Here is a 19,749-nt window from a genome sequence, read left to right on the forward strand (position 1 = left end):
TGGAGTCTTCAATGACCAGAGTGTTGGATTGTATAGTGGCTTACCTTATGAGCCTAGAAGTAGAGGTTCCATGAGATGTGGCTGTATGTGTTGTTTTGAAAGAGTGCATTCAGACTGCTGAGGCCATTTGTTATGTGTACATCACTTAGAAGGTCTTTGGGGTTTAGGAAGGTTACATTTAAGTGCCTCAGCATACGCAGGTCTTTGTGTCCTCTTTGAACTGTGTGTGATGGGTGTAGTGCGTGTACTACTGACAACCTGATACATTAGGAGTGCTTCTGTGTGAATGCTTCATCTCCAGTGACATTGTGTAAATACATCTCTCACATAGCATATCCATTTGTTTCAGAATTAACTGGCTGTCAATAAACATGAGGCAATTTCTATATTGCCTCAGGATGCCCATATCCACCAAGCTGGTAACGGAGATAGTGGAAAGTTCATAGCCATGGCAACAGTCCCATTTTTATTGATTAGACAGGTGTATTGAGAATATACAGTAATGCCAGGAGTATCTGGTTTGCAACTCTGGGGGCAATGCTTGTCACTGCAAACAAGTTTCCCTGCGTGCAACTAGGTATTGGTGAAAATTCAAGGGTGCTTTTACAAATGTCAACTCAAGATGTCTGCATTAAGATGGAGTTCCTGAAATTTTGACAATAAAGGTTGGGTATATTAAAAAGGGTCTTAATCAGGGCCAAATATACCGGGGGGATGTAAAAATAAGCCACCTTTGTGAAATGCCACCATTAAGCTCCATAATAAAAGAAATAAGCTAATCAAAGCCTATAATAAATCAAAGTCTACCCACATTAAAAACTCTTACCAAAAAGATAAGTAAAATATGAAAGTTACCATGAGAAAGATCAAAGTGGAGCAAAAAATCAGTATCCGATGTCCAGGATAATCATACCTTCCAGAATGTAACCATCTATTGAAGGAATAATAACTAGGAATGCTCTACGTTCATACATAATGGCATTATGCATGCTGACCCTAAAGATACATTAAATACACTTGCCATTATATTTAGTACCAACTTCATACCACAAGCAGTCACAGAAGTTTCACAAATTCCTGAGTCCCTTCCTCCCTCAAAGATTATTATGGAGCACGTCCTAACTGCACTCTCTAAAACTAACATTTTTTTTATAAATATTTAAACTGCAGACATTTTTCTTTTATTTCTGAAGTTTGTAAAATTGTTGTTAGTAAAAGGTTTTGTAATAATTTGGAGCTTTTCTCTCCAGGCTTCTGTTAAAAATTGGCTTCTACCCAGTTAGACTTTCTGGGTAATCAAATGCTAATCAATCAATCAATCAATCAAGCAATAAATAAATAAATAAATAGCAGCCCTTTATGGTTCTCAACAACACATGCCTAATCAACAGTACCAAACACACAGTCTCTGAACTTTTCTTAAAACTGTTAAGTTTAAACACAGTGACAGTATATGCTCCTGGGATATGAAAACTGGGTATCCTTGTGCTTTGCAAGGTACATTGCTTTCTAAGCCTAGCCAAAGTTTCCTGAAAAAATAATGATGTCCTCTATCCAACTATAACAATGACGGACAGGCATTTATAAGCTACCTCTGTCCATAAGGAATATGGGTGCCAGGCCTGTTGTAAATTTTCTGTTCCCCATACACTTGTCTAGGTGGTGCTTAAATTGCGTAATAGACAAACTGAGCTTCACATGGATGGGAAGCCTGTTCCATAGGAGGGGTAGTCTCTGGGACACACATCTGTCTCTCCAGCATGTTCTGTTTAAATCACAAACAAAATTCAGCTCCCTAGACTTTGTATTTCTGGCACTCTGACTTACAAATATGTAGGAAATTCATAAGTGTGGGGTTTGCAGATGCCTTGCAAGCCAGGCATACATCACCCATCAGCAATCTTTAGGAGACTGAGTAGAGGGAAAGGGCTCTGCACAAGACAGGTTTGTTATGCCTCCTATTCTTTTTGTAAAGAATGTTTGAGGTTGCTGTAAATGCCTGGTCAGGTACACACCAAAGGAAGCATTGTACTCTGATTGGTCTGAGAAGGGCAGAGCACAGTGGGATAATGATCTGTTTGGATCTAGATGCCATGCCCTTACTTTTGGACAACATTAAATGATTTCCTCACCACTATGGCAACATGGTGGTTGAAGGTAGGCTAGTCTCTATGTGCATACCCAGATTCCTGACTACTGGGTCGACTCTTAGGGGTGTATTACCAACATGGCAATTACCCGGGATGATTGACATTTGTTATAGAGGTAGACCTTCTTAAAGAATGCTAGTGTCTGCAGGGAAATCAATGAAAACCCCCAGCTTGCACTCACCTGCAAAGTTAGTCAGCCATAAACCTTCAGCCTTTGCTTCCATTTCAGAGAAATATATGCCAAAAGGGAGCAGGCCCCATACTTAGCCCTGGGGGACTTGGCTAGTGACTGGCTTCTTGGTAGAGGTGGTCTCAACTGTTTTGACCTCCTGGGTTCTATCAGTGAGCCAGTTGGCTATCCAATGGGTGATAAAAGGGTTTATAACCAAATTAGTGTGCTTGTCTACAGTGGGGTATTGTATCAAAAGCCTTGGCCAAGTCGAGGTAAGCTGTGTATACAAGTCTTACCTTCATCCAATGTTTTGATAATCCTCTTAAAAAAGTCCACCGGATTTAATAGCCATGACCTTCCTTTAACAAAGCTGAAGTGTGATGGGTCCAATGTTTGCATGTTACGTATGTCCTCATCTATCATGTCCATGATGATTCTTTCCATGGCATTACATATGAGGCTAGTAAGATTTATGGGCCTGTAGTTACCTGGATCAGTAGTTGGATCTCCTTTGTGTAGGGGAATGACTGTAGCCATCTTCCATTCCTTGGGCACAAAATCTGACTGAAGGCTCTAGTTGAAAGGTGATTCAATTACTATACATTTGTTTTAGTGAGGTTTGTAGCTCTGGATTACTATGTACGTCCACAGAGGTTCCTCTTTAAAAGAATACAGTGTGCAAGTAATATGTCCTATATAGACAACCTCAAGGGCCTGTCCTTGTATTCTGTCTCTTACAGGCTTTTGAGGGGAGATCTATGTCTGGCATACAGGGCATTATCAGACCCCACTCTGATGGACCTCCTGCATATCCACAAAACAAACAGTATCAGAATTACCTGTTCTAAAGACTTAAACCTTGCCTGTGATATAAACAGGACCTGCTGGAGAGATAGGTATGTATTGCAGAGACTACCCTGTGCATGGAACAGGCTCCCCATGCATGCGAAACAGAGTTCTTCCCTAACCCAATTCATGTCCAACTTGGACAACTGGATGGGAAACCAGAAATTCATCCCTGGTTTGGCACCCATGTCTCTGATGCAAGCAGGTAACCTGCAAATGGTTCATCTCCCAGGCCCATGCTTACACTTATCAAGGGTATCAGAACTTGTCAGAGATTTGGGATGCATGGCTGAGCTTAAAAAGGCCCTTGTGGCCATTAGCCTAGCAAACACTTATGAACCTATACATCTGCAGACAGAAGTTAAAGGAGTGTAATTAGTATGTGGCATTTTTGAGGTGTACGAGTTGATTTTTGTACTAGTTGTAGTACTATAGTTTGTTAACTAAACAAGTAGGCACCAAGTAAAATACAGGGTGTTTAAAACATAGGTGTTAAGATGGGAAGGCAAAATGGACAAGTAAATGTTTTTTTTTTATTTTTAAACACCTTTAGTGAATTATATCAATTGTGACATAGACAAATTCACATTTATATAAAAGTAATCAAACTGTATTAACAAGTTCACGTTTGCAAGCATTATACTTCACATATATTGCTATATATCATATAACCTAAGCAACATTACATGCATTATTCAATTCCTGCCCCCTCCTTTTTAACAAGAAACATCTTTATTAAAGCATCACTTATGACATAGGCAATCATACATTTATATAAATGAAAACAAACTACACCAACACAATTCTAGTTGCAAGCATTTAACATCACAAACCATACTAACACACTCCCAGCTGCAAACATTATACATCACTTATAATCTACCCAATCATTTCCAGTCAAACATTAAATAGCTCATTTATGCCCTGCCTTCTTTTAACCTCATTGCTCCCCTGTATTGTATGTATTGTTCCCACAATTCCCATTTTTTCCTATGTAGTTTGCTCCTACCTTTTCTAAAGATTGTAATTCCAGTTATTTTTATCCGTTACTACTTCTAGTATAGTTGGTTTAGCATTTGATTTCCATTTTCTAGTAATTGCTTTTTTTGTCAGCCACCATAATTAGACACAGCAAGGTCTTACCGTGTCTAAGCAATTCTGATTTTGTATCATAGTTCAGAAAAATCATCTCCCTCATCACACCAATCTGCCCATCCAGCATCTCTGACAGTGCATCCCGCAGGAAATCCTTAAAGTCTCCCAACTCTCTGCACTCCCAGAAAATATGTTACCAACTACCTCTTTCTTCCCCATCCATCACAGCTCCAAAATTTGCTGTCTACAAGAGGAAAATATTTTTGTAGTCTACTTGGGGTATAAAAATATCTATGTAAACCTTTCTAAGCAAAAAGCCTAAGTCTTCTAGACTTTGTTGCATTTTTGGGAGACATGCATATATCCTCCCATTGTTTCTTTGTGAATTGCTTATCCAGTCTCTCTTCCCAGTCCTTTCTAACCTCCTTTGATTGATTCTTATAGTTATCAGGCAATATTTTTTATGCTCTAATTATTCCTTTTTAATGGCAGCTTCTGTTCTAGAATCTATTAAAAACTGTACCCCTGATGGTCTTTCATTTAGGACCCTCCTATTTCTTTCTCTTTGATTATATTCTGATATCTATCCTCGATAGAGAAGGCAATCTCTAACCTATAGTCCAAATAAATTATTGGTGTCTTCCCCTACTGTCTTCTTTCCCTTTCTAGTTATTTGCTCCCAAGTACCTTGGTTCCTTTGCAGTTTTCTCCAATAAATTCCAGCCCCCTCTTACCTATTGTCTATTGGAAGAATCAGTTTATCCCACTTGACTTTTGCTGTCTTCCCCTCCCAGATAAAGTCCTTCAGCTCTTTATTAATTGCTAACCACAACTTCTCCTTTGGTTGATAAAAAATATGCATGACCTGTGTATAAGACTAAAGGGACTAAAAACATTTTAACTGATTATGTCTTACTATCCATATCCATAAAACAAAGCTTCCATTTTCTCAAATTGTTTTATTATCTTTTGTTTGTCTCTTCCCACATATCCTTAGCTGCCACACCAGAATCATTTTAATCCATACTCCTAAATACTTCATATTATCTTGTCTCCATAAATATGGGTATTACTGAACCAATTCATATGTGGGTACATAATTTACCGCTATTGCCTTCGTTTTAGCTTCATTAATTTTGTATTCTGAAAAGATTTGAAACTGTCTCAGAATGTTCCACAACACTGTAATGAGTCTTTCTGGTTTTGTAAAGTATAAAATAATATAATCTGCAAATAGAGCCAGCTTTTCTTGACTACCACACCAATTATATCCTTGAATTTCTGAGTCTCTTATTTTCTTTGCCAATGGGGTTCTAAATATAGTGCAAATAACAAAGGTGAACAAGGACATCCCTGCCTGGTTCCTCTTCTTAAGCAGAAATTACAAGAGAGGACCCCACCCGCTTTACTTTTCGTCTTCAATCCCTCATATATCTTTCCAATCAACCTTATAATTTTTTCAGAAAATGCAAATGCTTATATTGCCCTGCTCATAAAGTCCCAGCTTACTCTCTCAAATGCTTTCTCTACATCAAGACCCACCAACAACAGTGGTATCTTCTTACATTCTTCTTTCCCTTCTGGATCATCAATGTTCTGTTAATGTTGTCAGATGTTTGCCTCCCCTCCACAAAACCACATTGATCCATATCTATCAATTTTGGCATTACTTTTGCCATTCTTTTAGCCATTATAGAGATGGACACAATGGATAAATAGATGTTATTCTAAAACCAAAAAAAAAAAATCTGCACAGGCTGTAAACCAAACTAATAAAAATAAAAAAATGTAACAGTCATGGTGTACCCACAGAGTTTAATGCTTTCATTGAAATTACACCAGGCATCTTCTGAAGTAATAAAACATTAAGATGTTGCCATTTAAATACATTAATAAATAATGTGACAAACATTAATGCACAAAAACTTGTAAAAATTCATATAATAACAAATGGACTGGACTAACAATTACGTAAACAAGTATATGAATAACAACAAATATAACAGTAGTTATCCAAGGAGTATAACAAAGGAGGTGGCGATGAAGATGAAGAGAGAGAGAAAATGGAAGGATAAGGAAGGGCAAGGAGAAATAAATAATATATACAATATATCTCTATGTGCCTCTTTTAAATTGCCAATATATACAGCTACAAACAATAGGAAATAATCATGCTTACGCATGTAACTCTCAATATATACAGCTACAAACAATAGGAAATAATCATGCTTACGCATGTAACTCAATTTATACAGCTACAAACAATAGGAAATAATCATGCTTACGCATGTAACTCTTAATATATACAGCTACAAAGAATAGGAAATAATCATGCTTACGCATGTAACTCTCAATTTATACAGCTACAAACAATAGGAAATAAGCATGATTACGCATGTAACTCTCAATTTATACAGCTACAAACAATGGGAAATCATGCTTATGCATGTAACTCTCAATTTATACAGCTACAAACAATAGGAAATAATCATGCTTACGCATGTAACTCTCAATTTATACAGCTACAAACAATGGGAAATAATCATGCTTACGCATGTAACTCTCAATTTATACAGCTACAAACAATAGGAAATAATCACGCGTACGCTTGTAACTCTCAATTTATACAGCTACAAACAATAGGAAATAATCATGCTTACGCATGTAACTCTCAATTTATACAGCTAGAAACAATAGGAAATAATCATGCTTACGCATGTAACTCTCAATTTATACAGCTACAAACAACAGGAAATAATCATGCTTACGCATGTAACTCACAATTTATACAGCTACAAACAATGGGAAATAATCATGCTTACGCATGTAACTCTCAATTTATACAGCTACAAACAATAGAAAATAATCATGCTTACGCATGTAACTCTCAATTTATACAGCTACAAACAATAGGAAATAATCATGCTTACGCATGTAACTCTCAATTTATACAGCTAGAAACAATAGGAAATAATCATGCTTATGCATGTAACTCTCAATTTATACAGCTAGAAACAATAGGAAATAATCATGCTTGCGCATGTAACTCTCAATTTATACAGCTACAAACAATAGGAAATAAGCATGCTTACGCATGTAACTCTCAATTTCTTTTATTCTCCATATAAAGCTGTAAGCTTGAGGCTCTGGGTTTTAATTTTGATAAAGTTTTCTACAGACTTTTTACTTGGTTTTACATTATCTTGAAAGCACAGTGGAATGGAACTTGGATTAAAAAGCATGTGAGCCAAACAATTAAGGTTGTAACAGTTAAGGAACTAGAAATGTATACATAATTGTCATATTTGTCTAGTAACCTTGAATTATTTTACCAATAGGTAAACATTCAGGAGGAAAATTCTCCCCCCCTGGTAGTTGCAGAGAAAGAAAAACTAACAGTATCTGCATTATCTTAATTGCATAAACCAATTCTGTCTGATAGGACTTGTATATCTTGTTACTTTATTTTTTTGTAGCAACTTCTTTTTGTAACAAAAGCCTTTTTATCTGGACAATGACTATTTAGTTCAAAACATCTTATCAAAAGTCATGGAACATGCCTGCTCTTGGGAAACCTCATAATTGATCTCTCTTTTACTAGTCAAAAAGGGATTCTCCACAGACCAGCTGATAAAATGGATCACTCATTCTCAGATTTTGCACTTATTCCAGTTTAGGGTTGTAAGGGAACTGGAGACTCTTCCCAGCAAGGGAGAGGAACTAATCCTGAATGGGATGTCAAACAAAATGCACATCCATTTCCAATTTAAAGGAATGCCAATTCACCAATGCAATGCTTTAAAGAGATGGGAAGAAACTATCCCACATAGCAAAAATCCACATGGATACAGTGAGGATCTGCAGCCTCCATACAGAACCCCCCCCCCTCCCCAGCTGAGAATGTGTGCTAATCTCTGTGTGCTGTGCCATCCCCTTCAGCATTTCACCTTCTTCAAATATCTGTACTGGTTAGCAATGGGAGTGAATATTTATTTTATGAGATCTTGTTCTACCACCAGGTTTCAAAGTTTGTAATGGATTTCTTGCCAAAGGCAAACAGCAGTCATTTAGTCATCCCCAATTCAAACAGAATACCTCAGAATAAGAAAAGTACATGCTTATTGGAGTTTGAACCAAAAACAAAAGCTCTGTGACAAAAAGTACTGCATTACTCTGTATTGTTTGGCTAAACAAACTGACATTCAAGTTTTTTGAGCCTTTGCTATGCTGAAGCTCATTCAGTGAACATGTTTTAGTACAGATCAGAGGCAGAGCATAACTCTAGTCTGAAGTTTAATTTACATTTCTTACCTTTCACATTTAAACAGTATTGCTATTTGACTTAATTTTTATAAAAAATGATGCACAATCAAATCTTCTGGAATAAGCATATTCTGAAGATATTTATTGTATATGCATGGGATTTCAACATGTTCATTTAGGACTATGAGAAAGCTAATACACATTTTGCACACATTATCAAAATTGCACAATTTTAAGCCCTCACTCCCAATTAAATCTGAAAATTATGCTGGCTGTATGTCGTAGAGAGATGGGGCTTCAACGATGACCCTGGTTTAATTAGTTCCCCAAGGTAATGGAAAGCCAGAAGGGAGAGAGACAAAGGAGCTGTGTGTGTTTGTTTTCCTAATGAGGAGCTTGACAGGTGTATTGAAGGGATGTGACTTTTACTAATGCATCTTTTGTCTAGACCAGGCACCTTAATATTTTGTTCAAAGGGGAAGGGTTGCTAGAGGGGCTTCATCATTAGTGGAAGTGAATACTGGTCACATCCAGCACCACTGCTCCCCCATCTGGGCTGCTTATGTGGAACACAGGGGTCATGTTAAGGTGCACAACAAAAATTTCCTGATGGCTGCTTGTACAATGGGCATGCTGTGATAAGCTCTTGCCTGGCTGAAGTGAACGTGTAGAGCTCCAGCAAATTGCCTTATAGTTAAGCAGGTGTGTGTATGGGGGGACTGGTATCTGAACTGCAGTATGTGCAGGGCAAATTCTTTACAGTAAGAAAGAATATTATTAAGTGATACTCACTCCATTTCATAATCTTCAGGATAGTCCTCTTTTCGACAGCAGCAGCAGTAGATGATAATGCCAAGGATGATGATTGCACCCACAATGCCTCCAATTACACCAGCATATAAGGCAATGTTCATAGAAGCTGAAAATTGAGGAAAAGAGGCATCTTGTAACTTTCTTCCAGCTGTGTTACTTTTTTTCTTTTTACAATTAGCAGGTATGAAAAAGTATTCTTTTTTTAACATTTTTATAACATTCACGTGTTGCAATAAAAAGCCTTCAGTTATAGCATCATAAGCACTAAGCAGCACTATTTACTTGTCTAAACCCATGGTAGTATAACAACATGCCCCACACAGTTTAAAATTGAGTTAAGCACTAGAAATGTAAAGAACCCGGAATTACTTCAGCTACAGTCAAGGAACCCATAAATGTTAAATGCTAGTCCTTATGGCTTTTAAAATTCAACTAATTAATTATTTTAATAATCATCCGGGTAAGTTGATCTGCTGACCTTTTTCTGTCATGGCCTGGGCACATGTAGACAAAAGTACAGAAGACAATAAGCAATGAAACAAGTCAGATATATATATATATATATATATATATATATATATATATATCTATATGTGTTTCCTTTGAAAAGTCAATGTTCAAAGCAGTGAGACCACAACGTTGAAACTTCACATAACCAAACTACCGGAATGTCACAATATAACTTTGGGAAAATCACCACTGGGCCACCATGGTAACCTTTGCCCTGTTCTCCACTGTAGTGTGATCTCAGAGTTGGCATATTTAGTTAGCAGGGGTTTAGATTGCTTCCATTCATGTTAGACTTATTGGTGGCCCAGTGGTAATTTTCCAGGAGTTAAATTGCGACGTTCCGGGAGTTCGGTTATATGAAGTTTCAAAGGTGTGGTCTCACTGCTTTGAAAATTGACATTTTGGTAAGTCGACATTTCAAAGTAGACCTATATATATATATATATATATATATATATATATATATATATATATATATATATATATATATATATATATATACACATACATACATACATGCACACACACACAAAATATGCACAGTAATGTTAATATTTACTGTATAAGCAGTATTAAATGCAGGTGATGAGAAGGACAGTAACAGAAAAAAATATTTTATTTATTTATTTTACATTTGTTAACCGGGGGTGTCTGACTGAGCCGAAAAGGCCCTTTTTCAGCAGAGGCCCGGGGAGAAAAGCTCCACAAAGAAAAATTACAGACACATTTAGTTATTTAGACATTATCAGTATACACACAAATTACAAGAGACATGTTTTTACAGTGGTATGCGGCACAAACAGTTACAGTGGAGAGAACAATCAAAAAAATATTAATTTTAAAAATAAAGGTAAGTAATAGATTTGTGGTGTACGGCTGAACTTTGGAAGGTAGGTAGAATACATACATAGTACATACATTGCAGATTACATTGAATATGACAGGAAGACTCAAAATTTGTTTTTGTATAGCTGTACAGTCATAGAACGAGTCACCATTTCAAGGCAGCTTGTTTATCCAGTGTCCTTAAAGCTATTGTAGTCATCTTCCTTGTGCAGTTATACTTCTTAAGGGCCTTTCTGAATTCCAATAATGTTTTAAGATTTTTTTTTTTTTACTTCGCCAGGCTGGTGGTTCCAGATATCAGGACCTATCCTTGAGAAAACTCTTCCTTCTGTTACAGTTTTGAAGGGAGGTCCGATTACTGTGATACTGTCCTTTTGGGTATGTCTGAGGGAGTAGCTTGGTTCTTTAATAGGGAGATTGCACCTCAATGGTGATCAGTAGCCCAAGTTTATGATTTTGTGCTTTAGGGAGCTGAGAAGGAGAATGGGGATAGGGAGCCATTTGCATTTTTGTAAGACATTGTAATGATGTGATTGTTTCTTGGCTAGGAGTGCAAATGATTTTGTTTTCAAGAGTATGAAGTTTGTGTGTGTTGCATGTGGAATGAAGACAAAGGATTGGAAGGCTATATTCAAATTTGGAAATAATGATATTCCTAGCAATGGAAGTTCTTGTAGAGAAGCTTAGAAGGTACGAGACCCTGTAGCAAAGTTTAAAATGAAGAAAAAACAAAAGCGAGCTTGGAAGCGCAATCCCAAAAACTAATTTTATTAGCACAAGCTTTCGGAGGGCACAGTGTCTCTCCTTCTTCAGACAAGGAAAAAAAGCACACATCATTTTTTCCTTGTCTGAAGAAGGAGAGACACTGTGCCCTCCGAAAGCTTGTGCTAATAAAATTAGTTTTTGGGATTGCGCTTCCAAGCTCATTTTTGTTTTTTCTTAGTTCGTGCAGTGTTCTTGTTTTTAAAGTTTAAAATGAATTAACACTTTATTAGTGGTAGGTCTGTGTGTGTTAAAATTAAAGCAGGGATCAAGAGTTAGGCCTAGGTATTTTTCTGTTTGGTAACATTGGGGATGGGATTACTGTTATTGACTTTCACAAAAATTAGATTTAGCAATGGTAATTTGTACAGTGCTGGAAAGTGCATACTGCTGGTTTTAACAGGGTTGACCTACAGGTTATCAGGTTGTTTAGGAAAAGTGAGAATAGAAGAGGGCTTTTTAAACCTAAGATTAGAGTAAAAAGACTTTAATATATCCATTGTTGCAAGGAGACCTTAATGGAATGCTAAATTTTTAAAATGCATATTTGGCAAACAGTTTGCAATTTTCTTGATTTACAGGTATGGTATGATTGTGAAAATAGACATCAAGACTGAATCCCTCCTTTGTTATTAATTTGTTAATCTGTGAACACAGGACATCCATGTCTCCAGTGTATTACAGTCATATGTGATCAGGAAACCTGCCACAGCTACCAGCTCCACAGTGTAGTGAGATAAAGCCCTGACTATGCCATAGATGAGTTCTAATAGCAGTTCTACTACATGCAATACTCCACTCTAAAATGAGAATGTTGTTAGAGACATTGGAACTTGGGTTAATAATTCCCTCTCCTCTGATTGGGTTAATAATTCCCTCTCCTCTGATTGGGTTAATAATTCCCTCTCCTCTGATCATAATGTAATGGCAGTAATCAGAAAGTCCTACTTTCTACACAAAATTGCAAAAGGAAAATCAAGATCTATAGAAGTTATTGTCCCTTTATAATTCAGACATTGAGTAAGGCAGTTATTGAATTCAGTGTCCCATTTATAATGTGCCTCATTAAACATGTCAAACAACAAGAAAGTGCCCAGAAGTTCCTAACTAAGAAGATAACTAACTTAAAATAAGCTAAAGCTACCAGAAGACTGTAAGCGCTCCCCTTTATATGGTATCTTATAGACTCCTGAGAGGAAAGCTAGGTCTTGCCTTCCCTGCTTTTCAATACACAGTGGTCCTGGATTTCTAGCATCTTCACAAATACCAGAAAAGTACAGTTGCCTACACTTACCATAAATGTAGATGTTAGAGTGTATTCACTGTTGCAGTCATCACATTTGGGTTATATGCTTGCAGGTAGCCCTCAGTTGGCCTGATTATCAAAGTCTTGGGTCCTGCGTCGGTTGCTGTCTCATCTTCCATGACATCAGGTAGTCAGGGGTATAAAGCATGCAGCCGATGCCATTACATCAGTTTTTCTTGCCCCAGATGTCAGGTGCCCCCAAAATGGGAAGCAATTATATACAAGGTTACACCTCCAACAAAAAGCAAATACACCAGAAAGCTTTAGGTATAGTAAACAAGAATAGAGGTATAGTCCATAGAAGTCAGGGGGCTGGAGGGAGGGTAACCAGGACTGCAACAGTGAATACACTCGAACATCTACATTTATGGTAAGTGTACACAACTGTACTATGTTCTTCATGTTTCACTGTTGCAATCATCACATTTGGGTAGATTCCTAAAGCTACGGATGGGAGGAGGCAATTAGATAGCATTAGGACCAGCTATAAGGCCCTGCAAGACTGCAGTGTCAAAGCCAGCCCTGGATTTAGAAAAAATAGGCAAATGGTAATGCTTGGTGAATACAGAGCTCCAGGTAGCAGCTTCCAGGATGTCCCTGATAGGGACACCACTGAGAAAGGCTGTAGAGATAGATGCAGCCCTAGTGGAATGAGGTCTTATCCCCTGTGGGGTAGGTTTTCCATGGTGCTTATAGCAGAAATGAATGCAATGACCTATCCATTTAGAAATGCTTTGCTTTGAAATGGCCGTCCCCTCTACCCCTGCAGCAAATGCAACCAGCAGCTGTTCAGGATTCCTGAGAGGCTTAGTCCTGTCCAGGTAAAATCTAAGTTGTCTGTGCACATCCAAGGAGAGCAGTATTTGCTCCCCTTTGTTATGTGGATTAGAAAAGAAGGTTGGCAAATGAATGGACTGATTAAGGGCTACACTGGATACCACCTTGGGCATAAAGGAAGGATTGGTCCTGAGGGACACCCTATCTGCATGAACATGGTTAAATAGCCCTGATGCTTAGAAGAGAGAGAAATAGCCTTTGAGCCTCTACCCACTGATTTGGGGGTAGGTCTGGCCAACCATTTGGGGTTGGTAAGGAGTGGAAGTGGAATCTTTATCCTTAGGACACTATTTAAAACCCATTTGTCTTGGTTAATGAGTTCCCAGTTTTTTTGCATGCAGGGCGATCTTGCCCCCTAAAGGAACAGTCAGTCAGTTATCGTAAATCTTATTTTCATACTGTTGGTATCTTCTCTGTTCCTATCTTCTATAATATCTGTGAAGACGGGTTTACACTTTCCATCTCTAGTAACAAAAGTATAATTTAATACTTTCATCTAGATCTTTCTTACTATAACCTCTGGCTATAAAGTCCTTTTCTAATGTTGTTATTGTCTTTTTAATTTGTAATTTGTATAATTTGTGCATGAATTGTGATGTATATCATGTATTTTTAATTGTTACTAAGTTTAAAGTAGATGGTTACACTATGTAATTGTACCATAAAATATTAATTAGATGATATCATAGTAGAATGTGACTCTATTGGATGAGCTAGATTTTAAATAATAATGCTTTAACTGTTTTGAAGAGTCTGAAGAAGCGATCAGTTGTTTTAGATCGTGAAAGCGCTTACTCTTGTTTTAATAAAGAGAATCTGTTGGAAGTGGAAGTGGATTTATATCTGGATACTTGGATATTTGGATTTATAACCTGGATTTTTCAGCCGTGGTCTACCTGTTGGTTTTTTTCTGTTTATTTGAACTGAGAAGGCCTGGAAGATGCAGAAAAAGAGCAATTCTTAGAAAGCCAATGCCTACTAAATCTGGGAGGCTGTACTTACAGGAAATCTTTAACAGTTTGCATAGATTTAGCTTTTTCCTCCATCTTTTTAACTACTACTTCTGCTTTGTTGCCAAACAGACAGTCTTGGTTTAAGGGAGCATCCAGTAATTTAGCTTTAACATGATCTGGAAAAAATTGCTCCTTAAGCCAGGCATGCCTTCTAAGTACAGACCCAGTGACAGAAGCCCTGGAAGATGCCTCTAATGAATCAAAACCACATTGCAAAGTATGTTTTCCAACTTGTTGAGCAGAATGCATTAAATCCTGTATTTCTTTATTTTCAGCACAGTCAGGAATCAACATCATTTTCTGTTTAAGCAATCCAATAATATGTTGCTGATACTTTAACATATGAAATTGGCAGCTTATGGCCCTAATGGCCAAAGTTGCAGAAGTGTATACCTTCTTACCCCATCTATCCAGGGCCCTGGAATCTCTATCGGAGGGGGTAGAGTTTTTGGCAGTAGTAGCCTTAATGCCATTGGGTCCCTATGAAATGGTCTCAGGATCTGCAGTAGGATTTTTAAAAAGGAACTTGTGAGAGTCAGGTACCCTGTAGTACCCGTTAGGTTTTCTAGGAGCAGGAGGTAAACAGGAGCCAGGTTAGATTCCGAGACGGCATCGTCTACAATGTCCAGTACAGGAGGGATGGCTAAAGGCCTGTGTTGAGGTAGGAGTAAGAATTCCCTAAGCCTCTTTTTGGAGTCAGAGTAATCCTGGCTTTCCCAGTGGAAATGCTCCCTAAGAGTATGCAAGGTTTCACCCAAAGAGAAATTCTCTGGAGGGGAAGCAGAGGGAATGGAGTCCTCTGCAACAGAATCATCATAGGTAGATAAGGGCAACTCCTGGTCATCAGAGAAAACAGAAATTTCAGAATCCTGATCAGAAGAATTAGAATGAAAATCAGCCCTAGGTCTCTTAGAGGGAGAAGGGGTGGCACTGTGTAGAGTTACTGTAAGGCATGTAAAAGGTATGTGTGTGTGCGTGTGTGTGTGTGTGTGTGTGTGTGTGTGTGTGTGAGGTGGGGGGCACAGCCCTCACATTTGGGGGGGGGGGTACATAGCCCCACCCACTTAGTTTGGGTTTATATTATCTTCTTAGTCATTGGTGTTATATCCATGTCTATGGTTTAAAATGTATTGTTTTGAAGCTTTTGGTGAAATAGAATATAAAACCAAACTAAGTGGGGGCTACACCCCCTACAACACCCAATGAGGGCGACTGTGCCTCTTACACCCCCCCTAACTATATATACTAACTCCAGGATCGCACTACAGTGGGGAAAAGGGCATATACCTTTTACTTGCCTTACAGTACTCTACACAGTGCCAGTACTTCACTTCAGTGAAATGAGATTTGGTGAAATGAGTTTTCAGTAATTTGAGCTTTCAGCGATTTGGTCGGGGTGAATTGAAATTCAGTGAAATGAGCTTTCAATGAAACAAAGTAGACCCAGACAGACATACGAGCATGGATCCTCACACTATTTCCAAAGCCAACGGCTTGAAGACTGCTGAGAGAGGAAACTGGACAGCTAGGAGGAGTGCAGCTTGAATAGGTAAGAAAATTCTCATGTAACAAAGCAAAGGCTAAAGCAGAGGGAGAGAGGAAAATGAAGGTTGAAGTGAGAAAGAGAAGTGGGGATGCAGGGTGGGATGGAATATTGCAACAGTAATCAGTAGCACATCTACTGTTATGCAAAGTTCTCACACAACTGTATTATGTTGCCTGAAAACACTGCTGCAATATTCCTGACATATGGGTGACTCCCAGAGCTGGAGGAGGATGAAAAGGTGGCTGGCTATTCAGAAGAGTTGTCAAGCAGCCCAGGGAGAACTGACCAAGCGAAGGCTACCTTAGACCTAGAGAAAGTATCAGTTTTGTAGTGTTTGGTGAAGGGGTGTACAGAGGACCAAGTGACCACCTCAAATAGACCTGGAGTCTATTCCTTTGTGGAATGTCTATGAGGAAGCCATTGCCCTAGTGGAATGTGCTTTAGGATAGGAAATTGAAGCCTTAACATAGTGTCAGTAGCATAAAGAAATAGCCTTAGAAATCCAAGCTACAATAGTTTGTTTGGAGACTGGCTGGCCTTTCTTAGGCCTCATAAATGATACAAACAGCTGGTTAGTATTTCTGAAGGATTTAGTTTTGGCCAGATAAAATCTCTGCCTATGAATGTCTAGTGAATGTAAGATGCTTTCACTCCTGTTTTGGGGATTGGGAAAGCAAGTGAGAAAATGAATAACACGATTGAGGGACAGCTTGGTGACTACCTTCAGCATGAGAAAATGAATAACACGATTGAGGGACAGCTTGGTGACTACCTTCAGCATGAAAGATGGATAAGCCCCGACAGTCGCTCTGTCCTTGCCAAAAATAAGAAAAGGGAGAATGGCCATGAGAGATTGTAACTTAAACTCTGGTATCAGAGGTGAGAGCTAAGGGGAGGATGTTTTTTCACGTACAGAATTTGAGAGAGAGAAGATGCTGGTTCAAAGGAAGGCAGTGTAAGCTTTTCTAACACAAAATTAAGATATCAAGGGGGAGAGATTGTTTTCCTTGGTGGGTTTAGATGCAGGACCCCCCCCCCCCAAGGAAAAGCATGCCCTCCAACTTGGCAATAAGTGGAGGCCTAAGAGGGAGGCAGGCATTGATAGCGGACAGGTGAACTTTTAATAGAAGAGTAGACCAAGCCTGATCTAAAACATTCACAGAAATATTACAGTACAGCAGGAACTTGTGACAGGAGTAGGTCCTGACTATGCTTGCACTACCAAGAGGAAAACCTTTTCCACTTAGCAGTGTAAGATTTTTTAGTAGTGGGTCTCCTGGCTTCTTGTAGGACTTGGACTTGAACAACTTCTTCTGAAAAGAGGTGTCTTTGAATAATTAAAATCCTATCATCCATAGGGTCAGGTTGAGAAGGGGAAGATTTGGGTGGAGCAGCTATCCTATCTGCTGTCATCAGGTCCAGTTGAAGAGGAATTCTCCTGTAATTTACCTCTGTCAGATGAAATAGCAGGGGAAAACAATGCTGCTTCAGACAAAATGGTGCCAGTAAAAGGAGTATGGGTGCATCCTTTTGTGCCTCGAGAAGAATTTTTGTAAGAGACGGCAAAGGTGGAAAAGCATAGATGAACTTCCCTGTGCACTGGAAAAAGGCATCTGTCCTCTATGCTGTGGGACATGGATCCCTAGTGAGAACTGAGGAAACTGATGGTTGGTTGGTGGCACAAAGAGGTCTATCTGAAGAGTAAAGGTGTGAAAAACCTCTCTGTTCTAAGTCCATTGGTGGGGTCTGCCAGAGAGTAGCTTAGGGAGCCTGCTAGTACATTGCCCTGAGAAGGGATATATGTGGCTGTGGGCATGATATTTATTTGAATTGCCAATTTCCATTACTCCTGTGCTAATTTGCACAATAGGTAAGATGTGGTGCCTCCCTATTTATGTACCACATGACTATGGTGTTGTCTGTGTGCACTAGGAGTGACCTGGGTTTGCAAAGGTGGGCAAAAATCTGAAGAGCTTGCAAAAGAGCCCTCATTTTCTTCAAATTGATATGTTCCTTCAGGAACTGAGGTTACTATTTTCCCTGAACTCTGTATGATGCTGTTCATGTCTCCCCTATGCCTCATCTGAGGCATCTGTGTGAACCTGTTAAAGAGGATGGGGTGGTGTGAATGGCAGCCCTGAGTTGAGGATGACTTGCCCCTTCCACCAAAGAAGCTCCTTTCTGAGACCAGTCAGGAGGGGAATCAGGGTGTCCAAGGGTTGGCAGTGGGACCACACAGATTTCAAGTACCAGTGGATTTTCTTCATGTAAAGTCTGGATAGTGGGAGCACAGGGATGGTGGCTGCCATGAATTCCAAAGTTCTTAGCATCTCCCATGCTGAGTAATGGATTGTATAGGAGAGGCTTTGAAATAAATAGGCAGACTTTGAACTTTCTCTTGGGGAAGGAAGACATGCATATTCTCTCTGTCCAGTTTGCAGCTCAGAAACACCAGGTCCTATGTAGAGACCATGTGTGATTTTTTTGTAGTTATAAAACCTAGACCTAGCTGAAGATAGAGGGTGAAGTGCAGATGCTGAAGAAGAATTTCTGGAGAGACAGCCTGGATCAGTAAGTCATCCAGGTAGGGGAAAATCTGAATTCCCTGAGTGCAACAGAAAGCTACTGAAGGTGCTAGGCACTTTGTGAACATTCTTGGAGCTGTGGAAAGACCAAAAGGCAGAACAGTAAGCTAGAAATTAAGTAGATATCCTTCAGATCTAATGCTACTAAGAAAGCCTGGGGAGGATGAACTGTAGAAGAGTGTGGAAAAAGAACATTTTGAAAGATGGCACATTCAAGCAAGTGTTTAGAAGAGACAGGTCTAGGGTGGTTTGCTACTGCCCTTTTTTTCTTGGGACTAGAGAAATCATGGAGTAAAACCCTTTTTCCATGAACTCCTTTGGACTTGCTCAACACTGCCCTTATTCAAAAGGTCTTGAATAATGGGGGGCCAGAAGGGATATTTGGTTTTGAGGAGGTTGTGGCATGCTTTTCATAGGATGAATGCTTTCCCAAGACAGGGCATAACTGTCCCTGATGATGGAGAGGACTCACTTGTCTGTGGTAATAGCTTCCCACCTGGCCAGGGAGAGTGACAGTGTTTGGGGAAAAAAGTGGTAATGGGACTGAAGGCAGGAGGAGGGCGATTCAGAGGTAGTCACAGGTTTTTGCTTCCAAAGGAGGGCATCCATGCAGGAGGTTCCCTATGGGTTTTTTCTGGGTACCTTTTCCTAGGAATTTTCCTTTGTTTCTGAACTGTCCTAGGATCCCTTCTAATGAAGGCAGGACATTTACATTGATACTTTCTATGGCATCTTGGAAATGAGAAGAGCAGAATCCATCTGCAGTCTTTTATGGTCTTATCTTGGTCTTGGAGAGTTTTCAACAGGCCGGCTGCCTGAAGACCAAGCAGTAAGTCTCTGTCCAAGGGTGAGTCTAGAGTTTTAGGATTTGAAATCCTCAAGTATAGGCCGACAGTGAAGCCATGCATATCTGCGAATAACCGATCCAGTTGCAGATGCCCTAGAAGAAGCATCCACAGCATCGTAATTGCACTTAATGCTCCGGCTGGCAGTCTGAGTGGCCTG

At 39.1% G+C, this 19,749-nt stretch overlaps 1 protein-coding gene across 3 annotated transcripts in view; it reads right to left on the reverse strand.

Moving 5' to 3' along the window:
* The window catches only part of GPA33 (glycoprotein A33), a 652,415-nt gene that overhangs the window by 61,320 nt on the left and 571,346 nt on the right, over positions 1-19,749 (reverse strand). For all 3 annotated transcript variants that reach the window (XM_044073096.1, XM_044073097.1, XM_044073095.1), the window contains exon 6: positions 9,319-9,445. In XM_044073096.1, coding sequence (XP_043929031.1) covers positions 9,319-9,445 — 127 coding nt within the window. The remainder of the gene's footprint in view (positions 1-9,318; positions 9,446-19,749) is intronic.

This window comes from Protopterus annectens, chromosome 5.part1 (genome assembly GCF_019279795.1).
Source record: "Protopterus annectens isolate FY-2018-M chromosome 5.part1, PAN1.0, whole genome shotgun sequence".
Classification (NCBI taxonomy): Eukaryota; Metazoa; Chordata; order Ceratodontiformes; family Protopteridae; genus Protopterus; species Protopterus annectens.